This window comes from Aegilops tauschii, chromosome 3 (assembly GCF_002575655.3).
Source record: "Aegilops tauschii subsp. strangulata cultivar AL8/78 chromosome 3, Aet v6.0, whole genome shotgun sequence".
NCBI classification, from domain to species: domain Eukaryota; kingdom Viridiplantae; phylum Streptophyta; class Magnoliopsida; order Poales; family Poaceae; genus Aegilops; species Aegilops tauschii.
This window is the reverse complement of record NC_053037.3, coordinates 528,185,680-528,212,652: the sequence shown is the minus strand read 5'-3', so window position 1 is coordinate 528,212,652 and position 26,973 is coordinate 528,185,680. Positions and strand designations below refer to the sequence as shown.

The 26,973-nt window shown below is 46.6% G+C and overlaps 1 protein-coding gene, 1 non-coding gene and 1 pseudogene across 2 annotated transcripts; 1 reads left to right on the top strand and 2 right to left on the bottom strand.

The window, feature by feature from the left end:
* Positions 1 to 12,226: 12,226 nt before the first annotated feature.
* Positions 12,227 to 19,671, bottom strand: LOC109747923 (extradiol ring-cleavage dioxygenase-like; annotated as a pseudogene).
* A 3,785-nt stretch (positions 19,672 to 23,456) lies between these two features.
* LOC109747922 (ribosomal lysine N-methyltransferase 3) lies at positions 23,457 to 26,172 on the bottom strand. The gene is made up of 6 exons (XM_020306968.2): positions 26,059 to 26,172; positions 25,597 to 25,969; positions 25,076 to 25,272; positions 24,724 to 24,950; positions 24,571 to 24,635; positions 23,457 to 24,400 (listed from the first exon to the last, which is right to left on the bottom strand). Exons 1-6 carry the CDS (start codon positions 26,076 to 26,078, stop codon positions 23,726 to 23,728), a joined length of 1,557 nt encoding a protein of 518 aa, XP_020162557.1. The 5' UTR covers positions 26,079 to 26,172; the 3' UTR covers positions 23,457 to 23,725.
* A 59-nt stretch (positions 26,173 to 26,231) lies between these two features.
* Positions 26,232 to 26,313, top strand: TRNAS-CGA (transfer RNA serine (anticodon CGA)). Its single transcript has one exon. It is a non-coding gene; the product is annotated as a tRNA-Ser (tRNA).
* The last annotated feature ends 660 nt before the right edge of the window (positions 26,314 to 26,973 follow it).

Sequence of the window (26,973 nt, the reverse complement as noted above, 5' to 3'; positions counted from 1 at the left end):
CACCTTCGCATGCAAGGAAGTGCGTCCGGGCAAAAAAACGATTCGCCCCCTGACTGCTGGGACCCAGCAGCTACACCTTCGCATGCAAGGAAGTGTGTCCGGGCAAAAAAAAGCAAAACGATTCGCCCCCCTGACTGCTGGGACCCACCAGCTACATCTTCGCAAGCAAGGAAGTTCCTGACAGTCGGGACCCACCAGGTCGAAGTGTACATAGCGTTGTCATTCTGGTCGCGAACGTGTATGTACATACTGGTCGATGTAGAGGCGCGCACGTGTCGTAGTAGAGGCGCGCACGTCTCATAGTAGAGGCGCGCACGTAGCATGTACACATACGTACAGCGGCTAGGGTGCAACAAAGAAAATACGGCCACGTGTGTGTACATACGGGCAGGGTCTCGAACGCCTACTCGCGCATATGTTCGGCCAGGGCTCGTGTACATGGCTGGGTCGGAACGAAGAAACAGCGTCGTCGTCGTGTTCATGGGGAGGCAACGTAATGCGTCGTGTTCATGGGGAGGCAACGGAATGCATCGTGTTCATCGGGAGGCAACGGAATGCGTCGTGTTCATCGGGAGGCAACGGAACGCGTGGGAGCCAACCGGCAGGGTCGGAACGGAATGCGTGGTCGTGTTCATCGGGCGGGCTTGGACGGAACAGGCGATGAAAACGAGGCCTGGCGTACCGCAGAACGGAGGAAACGGACCTCCTACGTTCGGAACGGGGTCCTGTTGATCGGGAGGGGTGTGGCGTACCGCAAAACGGCGGAAACAGACCTCCTACGGTCGAAACGGGGTCCTGTTGATCGGGAGGGGTGTGGCGTACCGCAAAACGGACGAAACGGACCTCCTACGATCGAAACGGGGGTCGTGATGATCAGGAGGGGTGTGGCGTACAGCAAAACGGACGAAACGGACCTCCTACGGTCGAAACGGGGGTCCTGTTGATCGGGAGGGGTGTGGCGTACCGCAAAACGGACGAAATGGACCTCCTACGGTCGAAACGAGGGTCCTGTTCATCGGGAGGGGTGTGGCATACCGCAAAACAGGACTCCACGGGATACTGTTCATCTCCACCGTCGACCTCCTCCAGCCTCCATGGGCTACCGTCGACCTCCTCCAGCCTCCACGGGCTCCTGTTCATCCAGCCTCCACCGCGCGCTACTCCACCGGCTACTGTTCAACCACCCCTCCACGGGCACCCCTCCACCGTCTACTGTTCATCCAGCCCTCCACACCACGGGGTCGTGTTCAACCACCCCTCCACGGGCACCCCTCCACCGTCTACTGTTCATCCAGCCCTCCACCACACCACGGGGTCCTGTTCATCCAGAGGCAACGCCACCGCTCACTGTTCATCCAATCGATCGGCTTCAGTTAGCAGCAGTAGCGAAGGAATCGCTCGATCGGGTTTAGTTAACAGCCATCGATCGATCGCTCGGGTTCAGTAATGCGTAGCCTGCAGTGCAATCGCTCGGGTTCAGTTAGAGCCCAACGCCTCGCTCAGGTTCAGTTAGAGCCAACGCCTCGCACACACGCGCATACGTGTACGAGAGAAACGCACATCGCTCGGCCCCCGACCTCCCACCGTAACCGGGAACTCCCCGAAATTTTCCGCCCCCTCGCTTCTACCACAATTTTTTCCGTCATGGACGGCCCAAAGAATGTCATGCAGCTGCGTCTCCGGCCCGCCCAGGACGAAAAGCCCATTTTCTGTCATGATTTTTTGTCATAGAAGTAGGAGCCCACCACATCTATGATGATACCGGGTTTTGTCACAATTATCGTCATAGAAGTGTCATATGTATGACAGAAAAAAATTCGTTCGGCCCAAAATGTCACGGATGTGTCTTTTTTTTGTAGTGAATGTCGTAGCAGACGCATTGAGTTGGAAGAGTTATGCTAACACCCTAGTAAGCACAGGATTGCCAAAGGAGTTAGCAGAGGATCTCAGGGAACTTTGATTGGAGATTGTTCCTAGAGGTTTTGTTGCAACAATGGAGGTTCAGTCTACATTGTTAGGAAAGATTCGAGAAGCTCAAAAGGAGGACAAATAGATTGCCGAGATAAAAGAGAGAATGAGCAAAGGAAAGGCCAAAGGTTTTCGTGAGGATGAGCACGACACCTTATGGTTTGAGGACCGTGTTTATGTGCCCAATAACACAGAGATCGGGAAGTTAATACTTCAGGAGGCTCATGACTCACCATACTCGATACACCCCGGAAACACCAAGATGTATTTGGATTTGAAGGAACGTTTCTGGTGGACTGGTATGAAGAAGGATATTGCCGAGTATGTAGCTGTATGTGATGTATGTCAGAGGGTGAAGGCAGAACATCAAAAGCCAGCAGGATTGTTACAGCCTATGCCAATACCCGAATGGAAGTGGGATAAACTTGGCATGGATTTTATCACCGGATTGCCCAGGACCAAATCAGGATATGATTCTATATGGGTAGTAGTTGATCGCTTGACCAAAGTGGCTCACTTTATCCCAGTGAAAACCACCTATACAAGTGCGAAGTTGGCCAAGATATATATGACCAGGATCGTATGTCTGCATGCAGTTCCGAGGACCATCGTATCAGATAGAGGAACACAGTTTACTTCAAAGTTTTGGCATCAGCTGCACCAGACTTTGGGTACAAGGCTGGAGTTCAGTACAGCTTTTCTCCTGCAGACAGATGGACAGACCGAAAGAGTCAACCAGATTCTGGAGGATATGTTGAGAGCTTGTGCGCTAGATTATGGATCTAGTTGGGATGACAATTTGCCCTACGCAGAGTTCTCATACAACAATAGCTACCAGGCCAGTTTGAAGATGGCACCGTTCGAAGCCCTGTATGGACGAAGGTGCAGAACACCGTTGATGTGGGATGAAGTTGGAGATCGACAGTTGTTTGGACCAAATTTGATCAAGGAGTCTGAAGAGAAGGTTAAGTTGATTCGCGATAGACTAAAGGTAGCTCAGTCCAGGCAGAAGAGTTATGCAGATTTGAAACGCAAGGAGGTAACCTATGAAATTGGAGACAGAGTATATCTGCGAGTGTCACCCCTGTGAGGAGTGAAATGTTTTGGAGTTAAGGGAAAGTTAGCCCCGAGATTTGTAGGACTGTATCGTGTTTTGGAACGTATGGGAGAAGTTGCCTACAAGTTGGAGTTACCTGAAGGACTGTCGGGAGTTCATGATGTGTTTCATGTTTCACAGTTGAAGAAGTGTCATGCTGAGATGGCCGATATACCACTAAGAGATACAGTGCCCTTGGAAGCAATTCAGTTGGACAGTGATCTGACCTATGAGGAGAAGCCAGTCAGGATTCTTGAATTTGCCAGTCGAGTCACCCGCAGCAAGGTTATCAAGTTTTGCAAAGTTCAGTGGAGCCACCATACCGAGGATGAAGCCACCTGGGAACGAGAGGATGATCTTCACAAAGACCACCCACACATATTTTCTAGCCAAACCGAATCTCGACGGCGAGATTCATCTTAAGGGGGGTAGGTTTGTAACATCCCAAATTTTCAATTTGGAATGTTATACATAGATCATTCATGCATATCATATTTTTGTTGCATTTCGTTTTGCGATCCTCGAAATTCTAAGCAACTCAAGGACCCTCGGAGAGAGTTGAGGATTTCACTGTTTTCATATTTGAATCTTATCAAATATTGAAACGAGGATTATTTGTTTTAATTATTTTTCTCTCCGAAAATATTTCATATTAAAAAATATGAGAGGCGATAATATGACTTCTCCAAAATAAATGAAATATTGGAGGAAAAATATTAAAATCAAATATTTGATTTTATTCGGATTTTATTGTTATTTTATTTGCATTAGAAAAATTGCATGTTTTCAAAATTGCATTTTAGGGCCAAGAAAATGTTCATCTTGTTCTAAATATTTTATTTAGACGGTGAAATTTTGTTTTGGCATTTTTAGATTTTTATTTATTTTTCTAGAATTTATTTTCAGCGGAATCAGTTTTTTTTTAAAGAGAGCCCGCCGGACCGAACTGGGCCGAGGCCCAGCTGGCCCAGCCGCCCCGCGGAGACCGCGACCGCCACGCCGCCGTCACCGTGGCCGAGTCGACCACGCCCCCTGCCCCTCACGCAAGCCACCACCCCCCCTTTAAAAGCCGACCCGGGGCCCCCTGGAGCCCCAAGTCGGAGCCGCCGCCGCCGCCGAGCCAGCCCGCGCTGCCCCCGCCTCGCCGCGCCGCCGGGTAAGCCGCCGGAGCCGCCGCCGATCCGATCCGATCTCGCCGTTCGATTTTTTTTCGGTTTAGGTAAAAACCGTCAGTTTTTTTATAAAACCCTTGTTTCGTTTTTTTAGATCGGTTCGCCGGTTTTCTCGGTTTAGTTTATTTAGCGGACGTTCATCCGTACGTTCGTTTTAACGAACGGTTTTCGCTCGTTAGTTACAGACAACGAACGTTCGTTCGTTAGGCTGTTCGTCAGTTTTTCTTTTTCTCGGGTTTTCGCGATTATTTTCGATCGCGATTTCTGATCTAATTTTCGTTTTAGTTTATCTTTTCGCTCGTTTATCGGAATCAGGCGATTCAAGCGCCTAGATCTTTGTCTCAAAACCCTCTTTCTGTTTAACCAACTTGAACAAGATTTTGGTACTGTCAAATTTGACTTTAGTTCAGATTAGTAAACGGATCTTGTTTCTCTCGCAGATTGAGTTTCGTTGCTCCGTTTGATTTGATTCTTTTTGCAAACTGGAGTTCTTAAGTTGAACTTTCTGGTCAATTCTTCTTATTTGAGTTTTGCTCATGCATCTGTGATTGGTTGCTTATGTATGCTATTGTTTGCTTGCGATGGAATTACCGGAGTGCGAAGCGTGCTACTACGAGTCCCTAGGTTTTGCGGATCGTCAGCAAGGCAAGTAACACATTGATCATACTCTTTTCATACCCAGTTTTTATGCATTAGCTCCAATCCTCAAACATTGCATGATTAGAATGTGATTAACTTGTGGGTATTGGGAAGTAGTTGATGAGGTAGAACCTATTGCCCTGTTATAATCAAACCCTTGGGAGTTACTTCTACGTATTGCTTATATTGCTATGCTATGCTCGTAGACGTGGTTTGGGTGAGTGAATCCATGATAGATGTGAGATTGTTAATTAATGGTTCAACTTAAGGTGGCAACTTAAATACACATCTGGGTGGATTGCTTGTCGGGCACCTGGAGAATCCAGTGTTGTCCTAGGATATCTCGGAGTACCCGTGTGATCATCCTAAGGTCCGCCACCCAGGCTCAAAGGGAACTGAGATATTTCATGCTAGAAACTTCCGTGTGCAGCCACAAGCTATTATGGGCTCTAGCATAGTTGAGTAAGTTGCGTGAGCTCTTGAAGAGGTGGACTAGCAGATGTAGAGGGATGTAGGTTGGTATAGTCTACCCGGAGTAAAGAGTTAAGGTTTCTAAAAGACTGTGTCTCGGTCATCCATTTCTCAAACACCATGTAGTGCGAGAAATCCAACGGAGGAGATCGAGTCTTGTGGGGAAAAGTGCGCAAACCTCTGTAGAGTGTACAATCTAATCATGGTTAGTCGTGACCCCGGTTATGGACATCTTGAGTATCTAGTACTTGGATTATCCTAAGTATCTCATCACTCTAATTTAATATTGTTGGGTTGATAATTACTTTAATTGGGATTGAGTTGGAGGAACCTTCTCAATGATGTTTCAACTACCATGATAGTTAAAATAAAACTTATTCCTTTGTTGTAGGAAAAAATTGGCTTTTCGCAAAAACTATAACCATAGAGCTTTCCACCAGCCAAATATGCATGTAGTGATAGCATTATTCTGTTCTTGCTCTACTGTGTTATATTGCCAGCATATTCCATGTGCTGACCCGTTTTCGGGCTGCAACGTATTATGTTGCAGACCTTTCAGACGAGGAGTAAGGTTCGTTAGGTCGTTGCCGTGCAGCTCAGCTATGCCGTTGGAGTTGATGGACTCACTTTATCTTCCAAGCCTTCCGCTGTTATCCTATTAGATGGCCTTAAGCCATATTTATTGTAATAAGTTCAATTCTGAGACATTCGATGTAATAAGTGTGTGATTGCTACTCTGTTATAAATCCTTCGAGTACTTTGTGTGTCAGCATTACCGATCCAGGGATGACACTGAAGCACAGAGACTTGACCGTTTGAGGTCGGGTTGCTACACACATATAAATATACTATCTTGGACATCTTTTATGATTGTGAGCACTCATTAAAATATGACATGCTAAAGAGTTGATGTTGGACAAGGAAGACAACGTAATGGGTTATGTTTTCTTATATCTGAGATAAAGTATGTTTTCATGGATCATCCAACATGTTGAGCTTGCCTTTCCCCCTCATGCTAGCCAAATTCTTTGCACCAAGTAGAGATACTACTTGTGCTTCCAAATACCCTTAAACCCAGTTTTGCCATGAGATTCCACCATATCTACCTATGGATTGAGTAAGATCCTTCAAGTAAGTTGTCATCGGTGCAAGCAATAAAAATTGCTCTCTAAATATGTATGATTGATTGGTGTGGAGGAAATAAGCTTTATACAATCTTGTGATGTGGAAGAAATAAAAGCGACGGACTGCATAATAAAGGTTCATATCACAAGTGGCAATATAAAGTGACGTTCTTTCGCATTAAGATTTTCTGCATCCAACCCTGAAAGTGCATGGCAACCTCTGCTTCCCTCTGCGAAGGGCCTATCTTTTATTATTATCTTCTACCTTATGCAAGAGTCATGGTGATCTTCACCTTTCCTTTTTACATTTTATCCTTTGGCAAGCACAGTGTGTTGGAAAGATCTTGATATATATAGATATATATATATCTAATTGGATGTAAGTGAGCATGAGTTATTATTGTTGACATTACCCTTGAGGTAAAAGGTTGGGAGGCGAAACTATAAGCCCCTATCTTTCTCTGTGTCCGATTAAAACTCCGTAACCACAAGTATTGCATGAGTGTTAGCAATTGTGAAAGACTAAATGATAGTTGAGTATGTGGACTTGCTAAAAAGCTCTGACATAGACTCTTTCTGATGTTATGATAAATTGCAATTTCTTCAATGACTGAGATTATAGTTTGTTAGTTCTCAATAAAGTTTCTGATTTATACTTTGCATTGTGAATAGATTATTACTTGAGCATAAGAAATCATATGACAATATCCATATATGTTGCTGTTATGAGAATAATCATGATGCCCTCATGTCCGTATTTTATTTTATCGACACCTCTACCTCTAAACATGTGGACATATTTATCGTTATCGGCTTCCGCTTGAGGACAAGCGAGGTCTAAGCTTGGGGGAGTTGATACGTCCATTTTGCATCATGCTTTTATATCGATATTTATTGCATTATGGGCTGTTATTACACATTATGTCACAATACTTATGCCTATTCTCTCTCATTTTACAAGGTTTACATAAGGAGGGAGACTGCCGGCAGCTGGAATTCTAGGCTGGAAAAGGAGCAAATATTAGAGACCTATTCTGCACAACTCCAAAAGTCATGAAACTCCACGAAAGTTATTTTTGGAAATAATAAAAAATACTAAGCGGAAGAAATACCAGAGGGGGCCCACACCCTGACACGAGGGTGGGGGCGCCCCCTACCCCCTGGGCGCGCCCCTGCCTCGTGGGCCCCCTGTTGGCCCTCCGGTGCCCATTTTCTGCTATATGAAGTCTTTCGTCCGAAGAAAAATCAGAAGCAAGCTTTCGGGACGAGACTCCGCCGCCATGAGGCGGAACCTTGGCAGAACCAATCTAGGGCTCCGGCAGAGCTGTTCTGCCGGGGACACTTCCCTCCGGGAGGGGGGAATCATTGCCATCGTCATCACCAACGCTCCTCTCATCGGGAGAGGGCCAATCTCCATCAACATCTTCACCAGCACCATCTCCTCTAAAACCCTAGTTCATCTCTTGTATCCAATTCTTGTCTCTAAGTCTGGGATTGGTCCCTGTGGGTTGCTAGTAGTGTTGATTACTCCTTGTAGTTGATGCTAGTTGGTTTATTTGGTGGAAGATCATATGTTCAGATCCTATATGCATATTAATACCCCTCTGATTATGAACATGAATATGCTTTGTGAGTAGTTACGTTTGTTCCTGAGGACATGGGAGAAGTCTTGCTATTAGTAGTCATGTGAATTTGGTATTCGTTTGATATTTTGATGAGATGTATGTTGTCTCTCTTCTAGTGGTGTCATGTGAACGTCGACTACATGACACTTCACCATTATTTGGGCCTAGAGGAAGGCATTGGGAAGTAATAAGTAGATGATGGGTTGCTAGAGTGACAGAAGTTTAAACCCTAGTTTATGCGTTGCTTCGTAAGGGGCTGATTTGGATCCACATGTTTCATGCTATGGTTAGGTTTACCTTAATACTTCTTTTGTAGTTGTGGATGCTTGCAATAGGGGTTAATCATAAGTGGGATGCTTGTCCAAGTAAGGACAGCACCCAAGCACCGGTCCACCCACATATCAAATTATGAAAGTACCGAACGTGAATCATATGAACGTGATGAAAACTAGCTTGACGATAATTCTCATGTGTCCTCGGGAGCGCTTTTCTCTATATAAGAGTTTGTCCAGGCTTGTCCTTTGCTACAAAAAGGATTGGGCCACCTTGCTGCACTTTATTTACCTTTGTTACGTGTTGCTCGTTACAAATTATCTTATCACAAAACTATCTGTTACCTATAATTTCAGTGCTTGCAGAGAATACCTTGCTGAAAACCATTTATCATTTCCTTCTGCTCCTCGTTGGGTTCGACACTCTTACTTATCGAAAGGACTATGATAGATCCCCTATACTTGTGGGTCATCACGTAGCATGGAAGATATCGAGATCTCTCGGTTGTTATGTTGACAATGAAAGTATGCCACTCAAAATATTATTTATTTCTATTTAAAAAATCGAGCTCTAGCACATCTACAAATCTCTGCTTCCCTCTGCGAAGGGCCTATCTATTTACTTTATGTTGAGTCATCACCCTCTTATTAAAAAGCACCAGTTGGAGAGCACCGCTGTCATTTGCATCCATTACTATTAGTTTATATTGAGTATGACTATGACTAGATCTCTTTTACCATGAATTACAATGTCTAGTCAGCCCTTGATCTTCAGAGGTGCTTTGCATTTATGTTTTGCGGTCTCAGAAAGGGCTAGCGAGATACCATCTTGTCATATCATATTATGATTGTTTTGAGAAAGTGTTGTCATCCAAGATTTATTATTATTGCTCGCTAGTTGATTATGTCATTGATATGAGTAAACATGAGTCCTAAGTGTTATTGTGAATATGGTTGGTTCATAATCTTTGCTGAAAACTTGAATGCTGGCTTTACATATTTACAACAACAAGAGCAAACAGAGTTTGCAAAAGTTTTTCTTTATCACTTTCAGTTTGTCAACTGAATTGCTTGAGGACAAGCAAAGGTTTAAGCTTCGGGGAGTTGATACGTCTCCAACGTATCTACTTTTCCAAACACTTTTGCCCTTGCTTTGGACTCTAACTTGTATGATTTGAATGGAACTAACCCGGACTGACACTGTTTTCAGTAGAATTGCCATGGTGTTATTTTTGTGCAGAAATAAAAGTTCTCGGAATGACATGAAACTTCACGGAGAATATTTTTGGAATTTATAAAAAATACTAGCGAAAGAATCAAGACTAGGGGGGCCACACCCTGTCCACGAGGGTGGGGGCGCGCCTGCCCCCTGGGCGCGCCCCTGCCTCGTGGGGCCCCTGGTGCTCCACCGACATCAACTCCAACTCTATATATTCACGTTTGGGGAGAAAAAAAGGAGAGAAGGATTCATCGCGTTTTACGATACGGAGCCGCCGCCAAGCCCTAATATCTCTCGGGAGGGCTGATTTGGAGTCTGTTCGGGGCTCCGAAGAGGGGAATCCGTCGCCGTCATCATCATCAACCTTCCTCCATCACCAATTTCATGATGCTCACCGCCGTGCGTGAGTAATTCCATCATAGGCTTGCTGGACGGTGATGGGTTGGATGAGATTTATCATGTAATCGAGTTAGTTTTGTTAGGGTTTGATCCCTAGTATCCATTATGTTCTGAGATTGATGTTGCTATGACTTTGCTATGCTTAATGCTTGTCACTAGGGCCCGAGTGCCATGATTTCAGATCTGAACCTATTATGTTTCCATGAATATATGTGAGTTCTTGATCCTATCTTGCAAGTCAATAGTCACCTACTATGTGTTATGATCCGGTAACCCCGAAGTGACAATAATCGAAACCACTCCCGGTGATGACCGTAGTTTGAGGAGTTCATGTATTCACTATGTGTTGATGCTTTGGTCCGGTACTCTATTAAAAGGAGGCCTTAATATCCCTTAGTTTCCAATAGGACCCCGCTGCCACGGGAGGGTAGGACAAAAGATGTCATGCAAGTTCTTTTTCATAAGCACGTATGACTATATTCGGAATACATGCCTACATTATATTGATGAATTGGAGCTAGTTCTGTGTCACCCTATGTTATAACTGTTGCATGAAGAATCGCATCCGACATAATTATCCATCACTGATCCAATGCCTACGAGCTTTCCACATATTGATCTTTGCTTAGCTACTTTTTCGTTGCCACTGTTACAATTACTACAAAACTGCTACTATTACCTTTGCCACTGTTATCATTACTTCCATACTACTTTGCTACTAAATACTTTGCTGCAGATACTAAGTTATCCAGGTATGGTTGAATTGACAACTCAACTGCTAATACTTGAGAATATTCTTTGGCTTCCCTTGTGTCGAATCAATAAATTTGGGTTGAATACTTTACCATCAAAAACTGTTGCGATCCCCTATACTTGTGGGTTATCAGTGATGGGATTTCGAAAGCCTCACGCACGTTGAGGAGGACCAAAATCCAAATGGCCATAGACTGAAATAAGTACAAATTATTTTGGGGTCTTCGTTCACGCGTGTGTCGGGAAGACCCGAAGCCATCACATATCAGTTGTTGTGTGTTCATTGCTCCATCTTTTTTACATCACAAGGTGAAAAACACTGCTCCAATAGGTGCCCTATATGCAAAAGGTTTTAGTCCAATTTACAACACCTACACATGGCAATTTACAACACCTATTGCAAGTAGCATCCAACATGGAAACTCCTGAACAAATTGGAAACTTCACTCTTTTTAGGCTGGCAATTCTCCATGTTGGATCATGGAAAATCTCTAAAAACGCATGTCAATTACTCAGCTTGCAGCATGACGAATTCCTGACAATCTTTCTTGTAGCACGACATCCTTTTCTTTACAACATGGAAAATCTTCACACGGTGGCATGTCAAATATATCTATTTTAGCATGAAAATTTTTGAGCATTCGTTGGAGTTGGGTTTTGAGGGAATACTCCCAAATCGCAGTGTTCGCTTGGGTACCTCCCATAGGGAACGATAGTTTGCTCGGGTGACCTAGCTGAGGGAACATCGGCGCAATCTTTGGGTAAACAATTTTTATTCCGAGTCCTTACCTAAACATTGGATGTGCAATAAGAAGTTCATGCATTTGAGTGTAGCTTCTCTGTAGTCATGTGGCGATTGTGAAACTGCAAAACATGTCGTTGCGTTGATCGCTGCTCCTGAAGCAGTTTTTGGGCTTGATCATTCAATACTTGAAAATTTGGACAAAACCTTTCAAGGATCTCCTTGGAGGGGGTCTAGGTTGGTACCGAGACATGCTATTAAAGAAATTGATGGTGTCGCTGGCATTGGGGGCAGACTGATAAGATGCAAGGGTATGTGATGTGTTCCTTTCTAGGAAGCTGCGACCGGAGATGCTAACATGGCGCGAGAAGCTCACTCGAATTCATTTTGAAGAATCCAAGAAACAGTGATGGTATCCATGTCGTGTTCTCCGGATGAAATATGTAGGCTAAGCTGCCATGAATTTGTAATATTTGCCCTATATTTGAAGTTGTAGCTATCCTTAATTTCCACACTACCATTGACAGCAGACATATGAAGCTGGGCTGCTGCCTATCTCTTTGACTATGTTGAACCTTGTATGCTTGCTTTCGTTTTCAATGAAAATGGGTTCGGTGCGAGACCCCTGTTCATTGAGGACGTGGGGTATCTTTCTTCTAAGAAATCTTTCAAGGTCCCACATACTTTATCAGGGAAAAAATATTTACATTGCCAAATCAGTCCCACTAGATCTAAGATGATGCATATTTTAATATTGCACTAACAAAATGGCTCATGCGTTACAACAGAAAAAAAATACGTGGTTCAAGATTTCACAAGTCAAGGTCTTCTGTTTGATACATTAGACAAACTACGGTTTTCAATTCAAGCATCACCGACTTAGGGGAAGTTCAGTAGCATTTCAGCACTGACTCCGCTCTCACGACCTCTAGCACATCCTCACGCCACCGACCCGAGCTCGTCCTCGCTTCACTCTGAAGTCAAACGCTTGTCTCACACTGACCAGTATGCAACGTTCATTCCTTCTTTACCGGGTCTCTCTTATTACAAACCAACTGCTACGCGTGAGCCCAGGATGGACGTTTTTTTTTGAGCTGGAACACCTTGCATTCCGATTTCCAGATGCAACGTAGGGTGGACGTACCAGTGTGGCAAAGCTCGATCACGGCCGTCAGTCCAGTCCTAGTCTTTTCGTGGTGAAACGGTACGAGGCGTACGACATGTTGGCTTCGGCCCAGCTATGGTGGATGAGCTCCGCCTTGGGCTCGTCCCCGGTAGCGCCGAGCGCGACGTGCAGCGGGTAGAAATGCTCCGGCGACGGGTGCGCCGTCTTGGCGTGCGGCGCCTCCTCCTGGTAGCGGTTCACGTCGTCGTACCTGGCGGCCATGACAAGCAGGAGAAGGAGAAGAACTGTCACGATCACGAGGCGATCGCTTTGCAAGTCCGTCGTGGCCGTGGTCACCACTCACCAGCTCAGCATTACCTCCCGGCGAGAAGCGAGTCCCTGAGCCAGGCGTCGAAGTCGGAGGCCCACTGCGGCACCGGCTCGTCGTCGCGCCCCATCTTGCCGAGGTTGTGCGTCGCGCTGCCGGAGCCGAGGACGAGGACGCCTTCGCCCCTGAGGGGCGCCAGCGCCTTGCCGAGGTTATAGTGGTAGGTGCCGTCGCGGTGGGTCTGCACGGAGAGCGGGCACACCGGGATGGATGTTAGCCTCAGGGTACATGAACATGAGGGGCACCCACGCGCCATGGTCGAGCCCGCGGCCGTGGTCCTCGCTTACCGGCCCGAACCCGGCCTGCTCCAGGAGCTCTTTCGTTCTCTTGGCCAGATCAGGAGCGCCGGGCGCAGGATACTTCAGCTGGATGGTCCAACAGTTTATTCAGTTGGTTCAGCTGACATCCCATTCTGGCATCTTTCCTCTAGTACTACTCCATCCAATCCAATTCAGTCCTCGTTCCTCAGGACGACGTCCCAATGGAAGGAAAACGGGAGGGGTCGCGCGGGCGGACGGACCTGGTACATGGGCTCGGGGAAGCCGCCGAAGTCGTGGATGCTGGATGGTGTCGTTGTTGCCGGCTTGCCGCGGATGACGCTGACGGCCGGGGAGTCCGTCTCCCAGTGCGCCGACACCACCAGGATGGCGCGCGGCGGCTCCGGTCCCGCGACGGCCGCTGGCAGCCACGACCTGAAGAAGCTCTGCGCCGGGATCGTCTCGTCGATGGACAGCAAGGGCGAGCCGTGCGACAGGAAGAAGGTGTCCATGGCTGTCGGCGGGCGCCGTCGCTCCTCCCGGCCCCGGCGGCTTTGGCTCTGCCCGATCACCAGCAGTGACTTCGATCCCTTAATATGCACGCCGCGAGCTCGCAGTTGTTCGCCTCTTTTCTAGTCATCATGCTCGTGTTTCGCGTTGCCACGTCGGACGTGGATGTGACCTTTTCCGCCGTCTGTAGTCTATCGAGTGAGTGGGTTGGCTTGGCGTCCATGCAATTGTTTTTTCAAACAAGGTAAAAGGTTTGTCATTTCATTAATTAAGAGAGAAAAGTTTGAAACAATGCTTAACAGAGGGCAAGATTATAAAACCCAAATGTTTAGCGTCCGCAAGCACCCACAAACTAATTTTCTCTTTGATGTTACTAGTAAGTATGCACGTGCAATGCACGTCTCGTGAAGAAGACATGGTTTGTTCTATCCTAACCTCTCCCTCTAAGGGGATAAGGACGGCTATAGTTTGTCCCCTCTATTTGTCATTAAGATAGTCTCACCAAGTTTACGAACACCTAAATTTCTTACCAACGCCACATGTATAAATTTATTACTCTATTCCTCACACACACAACTCCATTTAAAGTAAAATCAGGCAACCAGGTATGCAGATGGCTAATGTCTTCATAGATGTGCTAGATGCGGCACTGAAAAATCTGGTCTTGCCATTGAAGATATTGAGAACATAAGCATTATCAGATTACAAAACAATGCGAGAAACAAGGACGTCCTCACAAGCCGGAGACTGATTATGCACCCTTGGACATCGGGTTCCACCATGTCGTGGCATCTCTAGATGTTTAGATGTTCAGATGTTCAGAGTGGCATCTCTTTGTGATTGTGATCACTAACATCAATCAGTTTTGGTCATTATTTTGCCAAAAAGGAGCAGCAACATTTACCTTTGCCCAGTTCTCCTCTAGTAGAGTGGCAATCTGCATCAGATGTACTTGCAATTTGTTTTTTACAGTTGTCAGGAGATTAAGTTGGTGCTTCAAAAATAAAAATAAAATAGCTGATTCGACTTCATCAGAAAGTAAGTACCAGTGCGTCCCAATAGGATTGACCAAGTGCCTTGGAGCTTAATTAATCTAGAATGGACAGTCAAGGTAATGGCCCTGAGGGTATGGTGCGAACATATTGGCCCATATGTTAATGAAGTAAAAGAATAATGTTCATATGAAGTAAGTATGTTAATGAACTTATGATATATATGAATTACCTTTACAGATAACTTCGAAACAACAACTCTCTGTTTTGAAACCATCTTCTCTGCCAAACAAAACACCAAAGTAGCTATGAAAAATAAAGATAGCTTAGAAACAGAAAATGGGTTAATCAATACTCTCATATTACTTGAGATATATTAGCATTTTTCAATATCCGAAATTAGAAACCATCGACGATTTAGTATGATTGACACATTTACCGGGGATGTGACCAATGTGTCATCTGTTCTCTGTTGTCCTGCAAGATTATTAAAAACAGAGAAATTGTTTGCATAGTGATCACTGAATTTCTGCTTAAAAATAATGGCTGAAAGTTTACTTTAAAATGCAATTCTCGAATGCAGCGAAAAATCGTTTCCTTTTTTCCAAGAACATGGAGGAGAACTCCTTGTATAAATATATAAAGAAGAGAACGGTACATCAACCTAATAAATGTCAACAAAAGAAGCAATGCCACAAAGTTTAAACTGTTGTGAAACAAAGGAAGACACGACCTGAAATCGAGTTATGACTTATAAGTAGCAGAACAAGATTTTGTATATATAAGTAAGCATGCATGTGCAATGCACGTCTCGTGAAGAAGGCATGATTTTGTATATATATGTCACATGCCAATATAATGTAGAAAATGCACTATGCATATTATAAATATCAATTCTAAAACCCGGAACTAATCAGAGCTCCAATTTTACCCATCATCCTACAATATCACCGAATGTTATAAGAGGGTTTGGACACAGAAAAACCAATGTAACTCTATTTCTCCACACAATTACTCTGACCATCACTTCTATATTCATGCAGCGTCCAAATATGTTGTCAAAGACAGCAATGTGAGAAATGGAAGCCAGGTCAACATAACAAACCTACTCATTTTGCATTGCCAAATAATTACCTGAACTTCGTCCTGCACTCCATCCATGCCGTAACTCGTTGCTTGAGCGTAGGGCGGTCCTCACATATAGTGGGATGGCGGTGGCTTCCAGATAGCCAAGTCCATGTCGTTCACTCGCCCTCCGCTCCGTTGGGTGGGGGTTGGGGAGGGGAGGGGGGGGAGGTGACATGTTAACAATGAACTGAAACTGTGGAACAGAAGTAATAATCAATGAATCCATTGTGAACAAAAAATGGGACTCTAGTCCTAGACCAAACCGCAACAGTTTCAGCTTGGGATGTTGTTAAGTGGATTAATCTATGGTTAATAGAATTAAAATGGAGTGATTTTTTCCCATAAATGCAATAAATCTTTGAACAAATAATCGATGATGGAGATGTAACACCCACGATGCGGCTATATCTCCCACGTGTCGAGGCACGACTTAGAGGCATAACCGCATTATGGTTTTGTCGCAAGAAGGGTCATCTTCACACAATCCCATGTAATGAACAAGAATGGGATAAAGAGTTGGCTTACAATCGCCACTTCACACAATACATAAATAAAATCATACATCATTCAAGATACACACATAGGTCCGACTACGGAACCAAAAGAAAAGAAGACAACCCAACTGCTAGATCCCTGATCGTCCCAACTGGGCCCCACTACTCATCAACATGGAAAGAAACGAACACAACGAACAAGATCTTCATCGAGCTCCCACTTGAGGTCAGTTGCGTCACCTGCACCGGTATTATCGGCACCTGCAACTGTTTGGAAGTATCTGTGAGTCACGAGGACTCAGCAATCTCACACCCGCGAGATCAAGACTATTTAAGCTTATAGGAAAGGATGGTGTAATGAGGTGGAGCTGCAGCAGGCACTAAGCATATATGGTGGCTAACATACGCAAATAAGAGCGAGAAGAGGAGCAACGGAACGGTCGTCAACTAGTAATGATCAAGAAGTGATCTTGAACTCGATGTATTTTAATTAAGGTCAAGTGTCAAGTTCTCTACAACCGGACATTAACAAATTCCCATCTGCCACATAACCGCAGACACGGCTTTCGAAAGATACTACCCTGCAGGGGTGTCCCAACTTAGCCCATTATAAGCTCTCACGGTCAACAAAGGATATTCCTTCTCCCGGGAAGACCCGATCAGTCTCGGAATCCCGGTTTACAAGACATTTCGACAATGGTAAAACAAGACCAGCAAAGCCGCCCGATTTGCCGACAAATCCCGATAGGAGCTGCACATATCTCGTTCTCAGGGCACACCGGATAAGTCAAGCTACGAGTAAAACCAGACCTCGAGTTTCCCCGAGGTGGCCCCGCAGGCTGCTCGGTTCGGACCAACACTCGAAGGAGCACTGGCCCGGGGGGTCTAAAATAAAGATGACCCTTGAGTCTGCAGAACCCAAGGGAAAAGGGGATAGGTGGTAGCAAATGGTAAAACCAAGGTTGGGCCTTGCTGGAGGAGTTTTATTCAAAGCGAACTGTCAAGGGGGTCCCATAAATCACCCAACCGCGTAAGGAACGCAAAATCAAGGAACATAACACCGGTATGACGGAAACTAGGGCGGCAAGAGTGGAACAAAACACCAGGCATAAGGCAGAGCCTTCCACCCTTTACCAAGTATATAGATGCATTAATTAAATAAGAGATATTGTGATATTCCAAAATATCCATGTTCCAACATGGAACCAACTTCAACTTCACCTGCAACTAGCAACGCTATAAGAAGGGCTGAGCAAAAGCGGTAACTTAGCCAAACAACGGTTTGCTAGGAAAGGATGGTTAGAGGCTTGACATGGCAATTTGGGAGGCATGATATAGCAAGTGGTAGGTAGCGCGGCATAGCAATAGAGCGAACAACTAGCAAAGCAAAGATAGAAGTGGTTTCGAGGGTATGGTCATCTTGCCTGAGATCCCGCAAGGAAGAAGAACGAGTCCATGAAGAAGACAAGCGGACGTGGTCGAACGAATCCTCACAACTCCGGAATGAAACCGAAGCTAACGAGAGAAGCAACCCGGAAAGAAACAAACAACATAGTAAACAACCACCACATACACATGTCATGATGCACAACCAAGTATGATGCATGTCCGGTTTAAAGAGGCATGGCATGGCGAGGTGCACAAACAATACTACAAATTAAATGGAGCTCAATATGCAACGAGTTGCATATTGACGAAACACCACATCAATTATTTAGTTCTCTCTCGTTTATGTACCCAACAATATTAAATGTTGGTTAACATGGCAAGAGGTGAAGCATAAGTAAACTAACTATTTAGACAAGCTTAAAATAAGGCCGGAACAACAAACAATAATTCCGGAAAAACCTCATATGCATATTTTGGAATTGGTACTGTTCTTCCTAAAACCATATTTTATTGTTGTTAAACATGAAAATAAAGTGCAACATGTTAAACTTGGCATTTTTCTACCAAATTTACATATAAAGAACATTTAAATTGGAGTTACGGTTATTTAGTTATGAAATAAATCATTTTAACATATTATTCGAGCAAATTTAATCAAACAACATTTTAAACAATTTTAACATGGGTGAAAGTGGCATATTATTAAACTACACAAAATTCTAAGCATTTTACATGTTTAAATCATTTTAATCCGATGCACGGTTTATTAGTTATTAAATGCATGAAGAAAAGGGGGTTTTCTGTAAACTGCTGGATAATGTCTAAATTCGCAGCAGGAAAAAAACACATCGGGCTGAATTGAACAGTGCACTGAGGCGGCTGGGCTGCTCACCATGGGCCAAGGCCCAAAATTGCGGTGAGGTGAGGCCGGAAGGGGGCGCTGGGCCTGGCGCTGGTCAACGCGCGCAGTTGGACGAAGCGGGCGAGGAGGCAGGGGCTTGTGTTCGTCCTCGTCTCCGTGAAGCAGTACGACGGCGGTGGACTTGTCGCGGGCTCCTGGCGACGGGGTCGGCGGGAAGCGGCCGGAACGGTCAGATCCGGTTCGCCTCAGCAGGGAACCCGGCGGATCTGGACGGCGGCGCGCATGGGACGGCAGCGGCAGAGCTTGGCGTCCAAGGCATGGTTCCTGCTCCTGGGCAGAGAAGAGAGAGAGAGAGGGGCACTGAGTGAGAGAGAGAGACGCACGGGAAGGAAGGGAGAGACGGGGAGAAGAAGGCGACGGTCCTGGGGTCACCGATGGTGAGGCGGAGGCGCCGGTCGCCGGCTGCTGCTGCTACTCCTGCGAGGAGACTCGGGGAAAGCTCGGGCGCATGGGCAGAGGAGGAGCAGCGCAGGGGCTCGAGTTCTGCTGGGCGCGGAGGACGACGGGTGCGGGCGCAGGGAAGGTCCTAGGCACCGGATCCGGCAGCTGGGGAGCTCGCCGATGTGTGCGCCCATCCATGGCGTCGGGGAAGAGCTTGGGGCGGCGCCATGCCTCGATCTGTTGCAAGCAGAGAGAGAGGGAGGTGAGGAACGAGGGAAGAAGAGGAAGGGAGGAGGGAGATGGCAGGGGAAGAGGCCTGGACCATGCGGGTCAGTCGCCGGCGGTGAGGCAAGGAGAGGCAGCACGGGCGCTGGAGGCGTGGACGAACGGCGGCGCGGGGAAGGGACTCCGGGCGAGCACCTGCTCGGGAGAGGATCGAGGAAGCCTCTCCTTTGGTGCTGGACACGCACGGGAGCCGGGAGGGGAGGCGGCTGCGAGCAGTGGTTGGCCTGGTGCTGAAAGCGAGGGGGGATTTTGGATCGAGGAGAGGGTGGCTAGTTCGGTGGATCTGGAGGATCCCGAGGAAGATGCTGAGTGGGTGGCGGCGCGGCTAGGGAGGATCCCTAGAAATTAGGGATTTGGTCTCGGGTTAGACTAGTATATATAGCGAGTGGGTTAGGCTAGGGGCTATCTCGTCCCTCCGATCATAATCGGGCTGTCGAGAATAAAATGCTAGAGCGACCAACAAGGAAAACGGTGATGTTTTATAGATGTTTGGGGATGATCCGGACCCAACGGTAACAACAGTCCGGTTCGGGTTCGGGGAAGTTTCGGACACGGGCGAGGGGTCGATGCTCTGCGCAAAGAGGGGTTAGGCGGTCATGGTCAAGAGGGAAGCGAAAACCCGATTGGTCTGGAACGGTCAACGCAGGCAAGGCGATCCAAGGGAAGGTGATGAAGGCAAAGGGAGAAACATCAACGACGAGCGAATGCAAGTTTTAAAACATGACGGCAACGAAGTGCCGATTCAATGCAAATGATGCGATGATGAATGCAACACACAAATAAAACACTTGCCGAACACGAAATATATGGAAGGCGTTTGGAGCGTCGGTCTTGGGGCGTTACAGGAGATTCGGGATAAAAATGCAGTGGGGCTCAGCTGAAAAGTTGGGATTGCTATTAGAAAAAAGGAATATGACTAAATCAGTGCAGAACCAAGGACATAAATTATTGATCTATGAAAGTATCATCCATTAATGATTGTGCTCATTTTGGTTCACTGGAACATGGTAGAAGCTGCAACACATGACTGGAGATAATCCCAGTGTTTATACTTGCCTAGTAACATGGTTAATTTTGGTTCAGTGGATCATGGTAGAAGCTGCAACACATGACTGGGGATAATCCTAGTGTTTATACTTGTCTAGTAACATGGCATCTCGGTAGACAATACTTGGTAGGCACCAGATTGTTCTGGTCGGAGACGCCTCACGAATTGCTTCAGAACCAAAGGATGGTAACAGTAATCAATCCATTGTCGATCCGGCTCACCAGCTGTCACCTGATACAACAGCTTCAATTTCAGTTACAGATGAGTAAAATTTAAACTGACAAACAAAAAGTACCATTTCTATTACAATTAGTGAAATTACCTAACCTGCAAATAGTAATTGGCATGCATTACCAATCACCTGGGAGCTTCATCAACCTGGAAATGGTAAATAGCAAAGCATTGCAGTGATCATGTGGTTCCCACCTTCTTCCACTGTCGCAAGATGCTTGGATCGCTGCCGTCGGCGTGGTTAACTCTGGCTCCTCCGAATCGTCTCGTCCTCTGCTCTGCGTCTTCAACTTGGGCTATGGCGTCCTCTCCTCTGCGTCTTGAACTCGAACTCCGGCTATGACGTCCTCTCCTCTGCAGCGTCCAGCGTCACGATTGCAGAGCCCGGCTGCTTCAGGCTCAACATCACACGATTCAACGGCTCCGTCGCCATCGACCACGGCATTTATGTTTGCTCCACCTAGAACTGGAGGCACGAAGCAGCCGGCCACGGTGCACTCGATGGCGAACGTGGGCTGGACGGGGTTCTTGATGGACTCGAGGGAGCCGAGCCGGTAGTAGGAGTGCAGCACGTAGAATCGCAGCACCGGGAGGGAGGCCGGCGAAGGCGTCGTCGATGGGGACGAAGATGGTGATGCCGGCGCGGCGCTCGTCGGCCTCGAAGTCATCCGCGACGCTGGAGGTCTCGAGCGCCATGTTGAACCCTGCGCGTCGGTGAGGACGTGGATGATGTTGTTCGCGGGGGACCGACGGCCGGACACAGTGACCTCAAAGCCGGATGGGACGATGAGGCGAGCGGACCAGGACGGCGGAGCTGCCGCCACCGCCCGCCGCCGCGAGGTTCGACCCTTGTGAGGGGAGCGCGCCCGGTGGTCTGGAACCGATCGGGTAATCGATCATTGTGCTGATTTCCTTACTCGTCGAGGACGTGGGCCGTGGATGACGTTGAGGATGTCCCCGAGAACCCGCCTGTTTCCTCTCACACCGGGGCGGCCGGCGCCGGCGGCCTTCAGCTCCCCTGCCGTTCATGCGGCACCTGGACATCACCCAAAAGAAACATGATAAATATCAAGGAGTCGCTTGATTGACGCACGGACCGACAGGAAACTCGCTCGCATCATATGAACAAGAACAACCGCCCCTCCGGATGTGTGGCTCATCTCTGTTGGCCTCCGGTTGCGGAGCGGCCATCGGTGCTTGTTGTTTCGGCTCCTGAACGGAACATGGCGGAGCGGTGACCTCCGATTCCTCCGATCCAGGCGGCATCGCGTGGGCGTTGGAGAGCGAGAGGAGCGGAGGAGCGGTTGGTGATGGCTCCATACGCCGGCGTGCGTGCCTCCTGTGGGACGCTAGTGGTAGGGAGTTTTGGTAGGGGAGAAATTGGCATGCAGGGATTAGCGTGATTGATGCATGGGATTAGCGTGAGCCGGTGCGTGGAATTTTACTCCGCGGGTGGAGTGCGTTCAGTCATTCTAAATTGATACGTACACATTTGACTCGGGATTAAATTAATCATAACCATTAGGTTTTATTCAGTGAGTTTAATCTAACGGTGCTAATCAACCTGGATACATCTGTTGTGTGGCTTTAAGAAAGAATTAGTTTGATTGTTTAATAGTAGTATAGATATAGATGCATCAAGACAGGACGTCCCAGTGTTACGGAAGACCCTTGTGTCGCGCTCCTTCCAAAGCTCCAAGGAGATCAACATTAGCATGGATGATATGGCCTTCCTCGGTTGTCCTCTGGCTTGGACCCGTCACTCATTGACGCTAACCATCATGCTCCATTCCCAGGTTGGACCTCTAGGAAGCCAAGCCAGTCCACAATGCAACACCAAACCCTCACCGAGAAACGGCAGTGACAGAGTACATGTGTCAAAATCTCTTGGGCTTGCTTACAACGAGGACAAAGGCTGCGGTTGGGCCATCCTCGGCGCTCAAACCTATCCGCAGTCCAAACTTTGTTTTGCATCACAAGCCACGCAAAAGAGTTTGCATTTCGGAGGCGCCCAAACTTTCCAGACGGCAGCGTACAAGGTCGAAGTGGTGTGCCCCTCAAACTAAGCTTTGTAGGCCGAGGACGCGGAATACATACCATCCGAGGTGAGCTTCAGTATCGTGTCAGGGACGTCCGGGACTAACTGTACGGAGCTAAGCTTCTCCCGAAGAGAGGCAAATTGTTTTATGTGCGCAAGCATGAGGCCCTGTTGGGTGTTGATCTGGCTCACCCAGAAGTTTTTATGCAAGGCCATTTGAACCAAGGAGTTTCTCTTCTTGGAGCACTAAAAAATCTTGGGGGCAATATCTTTGGGACTCAGGCGCATTCAGCCAAGAAGACTCCTAGAAAAGGGCCTTCGCACCATTGCCAATGAAGACGATCGTGGCAGCAGCAAAAAGGTCTTTGTCACGCTCATTGAAAGGCAAACCAAACCTAGCCCATGTCATTGACACTTCGACGTGGATGACGCACCCCTCGCTTAAAGATTGGTGGTGCAACATGCCGAGCAACAACATTTCAAATAGAAAGGTGATGTCATCTCTTCCATGCTATCTGTTGGACTATTTAGAGCCATGCGGCTTGGGTTATTGCAGGCGTGAAAACATTGGGTCAATTGATGCTGAGGGTAACACATTTTTTACAATCGTTGTTGCGTGTAAAACAAACTCTATTCTTCTTCTTAATTAATGGATGGGGCAAATGTTTTGTCTCCGTTTCAAAAAATATATATGATCTGGTGGCCTGTTCAGAGTTTGTTGGGTTGGCCTTTGGAGTAGCCACGGTCTGGTTGCTGGTCATGTCCTGGGACTCGTGGGATTGTGCAAGTAGTGACATAACAAAGCCACTAAAAGGAATAGAATCAATATAACCTTAAATCAAGGTAAACATAGCATCACAAACTGGCATGTCTCAACTACTGAAACTCTAAGGGTGCATCTCAAATGGTCTGACCTTTATAAGGGGAAAAATAACAAGGGACTACAAGTCAAACCATTACAGGAAGAGTGACAAATGCCTGACGTAAATTAACCCGAGGATCCTAACATTTCAAAATCTAACACATCTTAACAAGGCAAAAAAGTTACAGCTGCTTGCTGGCTACAAAATTCAAACACTAGGTATGCTTCCTCTTCTTGGTCTTTGGCCAACTAGAGGCATGTTTCCTCAATCTGCCAAGTATCTTCCTCTCACTCACACGCAACACCAGAGAATGGTAAATGCTCCTTTCGCCGACGGGAGAGCATGCTCGGAGCTTCTCCTCGTCATCTTTTAGAGTGCTGGAACCATAGAGGCTCTCCCTAATGTCAGCAATGGATGCAAGTGCAGAGCCAATGCCCTCACTCTGCAGTAGCTTCTTCACATCAGGCAGTTTTTCGACCCCATTTTTGGCGGGTCTTGTTACTTTGACAACCTTAGCAAAACTGTCGATGGTATCCTGCTCATCGTCCTGGTCATCATCACCAACCAGATCCTCAGATACACAGACCAACTTGTCATAAACTTCAGGCTCCAAGAAGATGATGTAAAGGAGGATTAGAAGTTCAAGCTGGGGCTCTCCATCATATGAGATCTCAAAGTACTCGGCATCTTCGCTGGTGCAGCCTGAATAGCCTAGCATATGCCATAATGATACCCTTGCTTTTGCATATCGATGGGAGTACTTGGATGAGCACCACTTAGTGACCAGTGTTAAGTCGATGTTGACAATGTCATAGGGGTTGTCAAGTTCTGTAAAACCATACCGATGAAGCAAAGCAGCATTTCCCATGGTACCATATGTATTATAAACCTAGAGTCCAAAGAGAGAAGAAAAGAAGTTGCATTATTAGTATGATATTGTTTCATCGCAACAGAGAGCAATGATTGCATTGATACTCGAACCTAATGGAGACCCAAAACAACAAAATAGAGCAATCACTTGACCGCAAAATCAATGGCAAGTTACCAGCTGTGCATTACCTCATCCCCTGGATTGGCTTCTCTCACAATAATCATTTCCAAATCTTCATCATTAGATCCTTCACCTAAGTACAAAAATAATCATGAGCAAAACTCTCCATCAATCAATTACAAGTTTTTACAAGTTATAATGTGCATGTCAATGAAACTAACCTGAAGGATTGGCGGTGGAATTTTCAACAGTTGACTGTTCATCAGCAGAAGCATTGCTTTGATCATCGCCATCTTCTTCTTCAACTAATTCTACATTGTTTTGATCATCGTCACCTTCTTCATCTAAGTCCGTATTGCTTTGATCATCACCATCTTCTTCCTCATCAGAGTCTGAGGCGTCTGACTTAGTGAAGTGAACATGTTCGCCATCAGTCTTGTGATTAAAACTGAAGCAAATACAGTGAAGGGCACATATCCATGTTAATATTTACACCACTACTATGTAACTAATGCAACATTTGCAACATTAGCAGGTAAAATGAATAAATTACATAGGTAGATTGTAGCTTACAGGTCAGCCAGGGGAACCATTCCAGAACCATGATATTTATCTATACGGAAGGACCTTGATGAAAGAAGACTTTTAGCCGCAAAATATTTCTCCAGGCTAAGATCATCTGGCTTGACCCCCAATTCTCCAGAAGAAATGAGTGGCTCAATACATTCTTTCCAATCCTCACAAAGGAATTCCCTGTCTTGCTTCACTGTCTGCCTAGAAATTTGTCATTTTTAGAGAAATCTCTATGCTTGGACAAGACTGATATGGAACATGGTACAATAAATTTGGCTGGTAAGATTTCATAGTATGGTGGACTACATCATTAGACACTGTCCAATTAGCTCACGGGACAAATAATTTGAGCAAACAAGCCACAGTTTCAGGCAACTCAAATTAACCAAACTAGTGCAAGATAGTATATCATAGAGGAATCCACTCCATAAACGCAAAATTCACAGAATTTACTGCATTGCAACATCAACCACGGACTAAGATACATACGCACCGCGACCTACTACAGGAGAAGGTTTCACCTTATCGAGCTCGGTGCCGGCGAGGAGGCGCGCGGCCTCGTCCTCGGGCCAGACGAGCGGCACGGGCTCGCAGTCCGGGATCAGGCGGAGGTAGTCGTGCCACGGCGAGTCGGCGCCCCGCGCGCGCTCGTACATGACGGCGACGGCGAGAGCGAGGGTGCCGCCGAGCTGCGCGTCCTTGATGGCCGCCGCGGCCCCGGACGTGCGCGGCGTCAGGCACGCGCGGCGCGGGATGGTGGCAACGACGTCGCCCTCCCGGAGCGCGGCGAGCGCGCGCACGTAGACGCCGCCGGCCTCGCTGGCGTCGAGGCGGAGCGCGTCGCTGCAGACGACGCCGTGCTCCCGCATCCAGCTCTCGAAGGCGCGGAGGCGGCTGCGCGGACAAGGGGGGCAACGGCGTGAGGGGGGGGGGGGTCCGGGTCTTGGTGTGGAGGATGAGGAGGAGGGCAGAGGATCTCTTACCTTGCGGTGGCGGCGTCCATGGCGGCGGCGCAGGAGACGGCGGAGGTGTTGCCAGACGAGGAGGGGGGTCTGAAGGCGGAAGGTAAGACGGAACAGAGCAAAGGAGGCTTAGGTTTTCTGTAGTTCTACTACTAGAAATTATAAAGTTTTGTGAAGTAAAGAAGGCCAACACGGTCGATATGTCCGAGTGGTTAAGGAGACAGACTCGAAATCTGTTGGGCTTTGCCTGCGCAGGTTCGAATCCTGCTGTCGACGCTTCATTTTTTCTGCCTTCCTCGAAACTGATAAATTGCAAGAGCCATTGTTCTTGTCTCTTCATTTGTTTCCTTTTTTTTTGCCTTAAGTAAGTGCAAACTTTTTCATATTACAAAAAGCATTTGTCTGAAAAGGGAAACGAAACAAAATGGTAATTGAAAACGGAAGAATTTTTTTGGGTGCAACTATACTATTCATGAGACACTCACGCTAGCTTCCCGGCCGTGATAATTTGTTTGGCCCAGTAGTTCTGATAGTTGCTCACATGAGCCTGTGAGTGAACAGTAAAATTGTAAAAGAATAATGGAAATTTTTAAAAAAATCTCTTTTTTTTGTGATGAAAGATGCGTAAATTCGTGATGTCCGTGCAAAAATTTAGCGCATTTGAACATCTAACGAGCTTTCAGCAAAGAAAATAAATTTAGATCCATGGAAAAGTTTACCGTTTTGCATCATTTGGAAAAAAAAATTGGCGACGAGCTACTCAGAAGTCCGAACGAGCTGAAACTTGGGGTGGACATCACACATGAGCCTGTGAGTGAACAGTAAAATTGTAAAAGAATAATGGAAATTTTTCAAAAAAATCTCTTTTTTTTGTGATGAAAGATGCGTAAATTCGTGATGTCCGTGCAAAAATTTAGCGCATTTGAACATCTAACG

Coding starts and splice junctions, on each gene's coding strand:
- LOC109747922 (XM_020306968.2), bottom strand. CDS start 26,078: ATGGACGCCGCCACCGCAAG. Junction 25,273..25,596: donor CCGGCACCGAGCTCGATAAG/GTGAAACCTTCT, acceptor ATTTCTAGGCAG/ACAGTGAAGCAAGACAGGGA. Junction 24,401..24,570: donor AAGCCAATCCAGGGGATGAG/GTAATGCACAGC, acceptor TTTGGACTCTAG/GTTTATAATACATATGGTAC.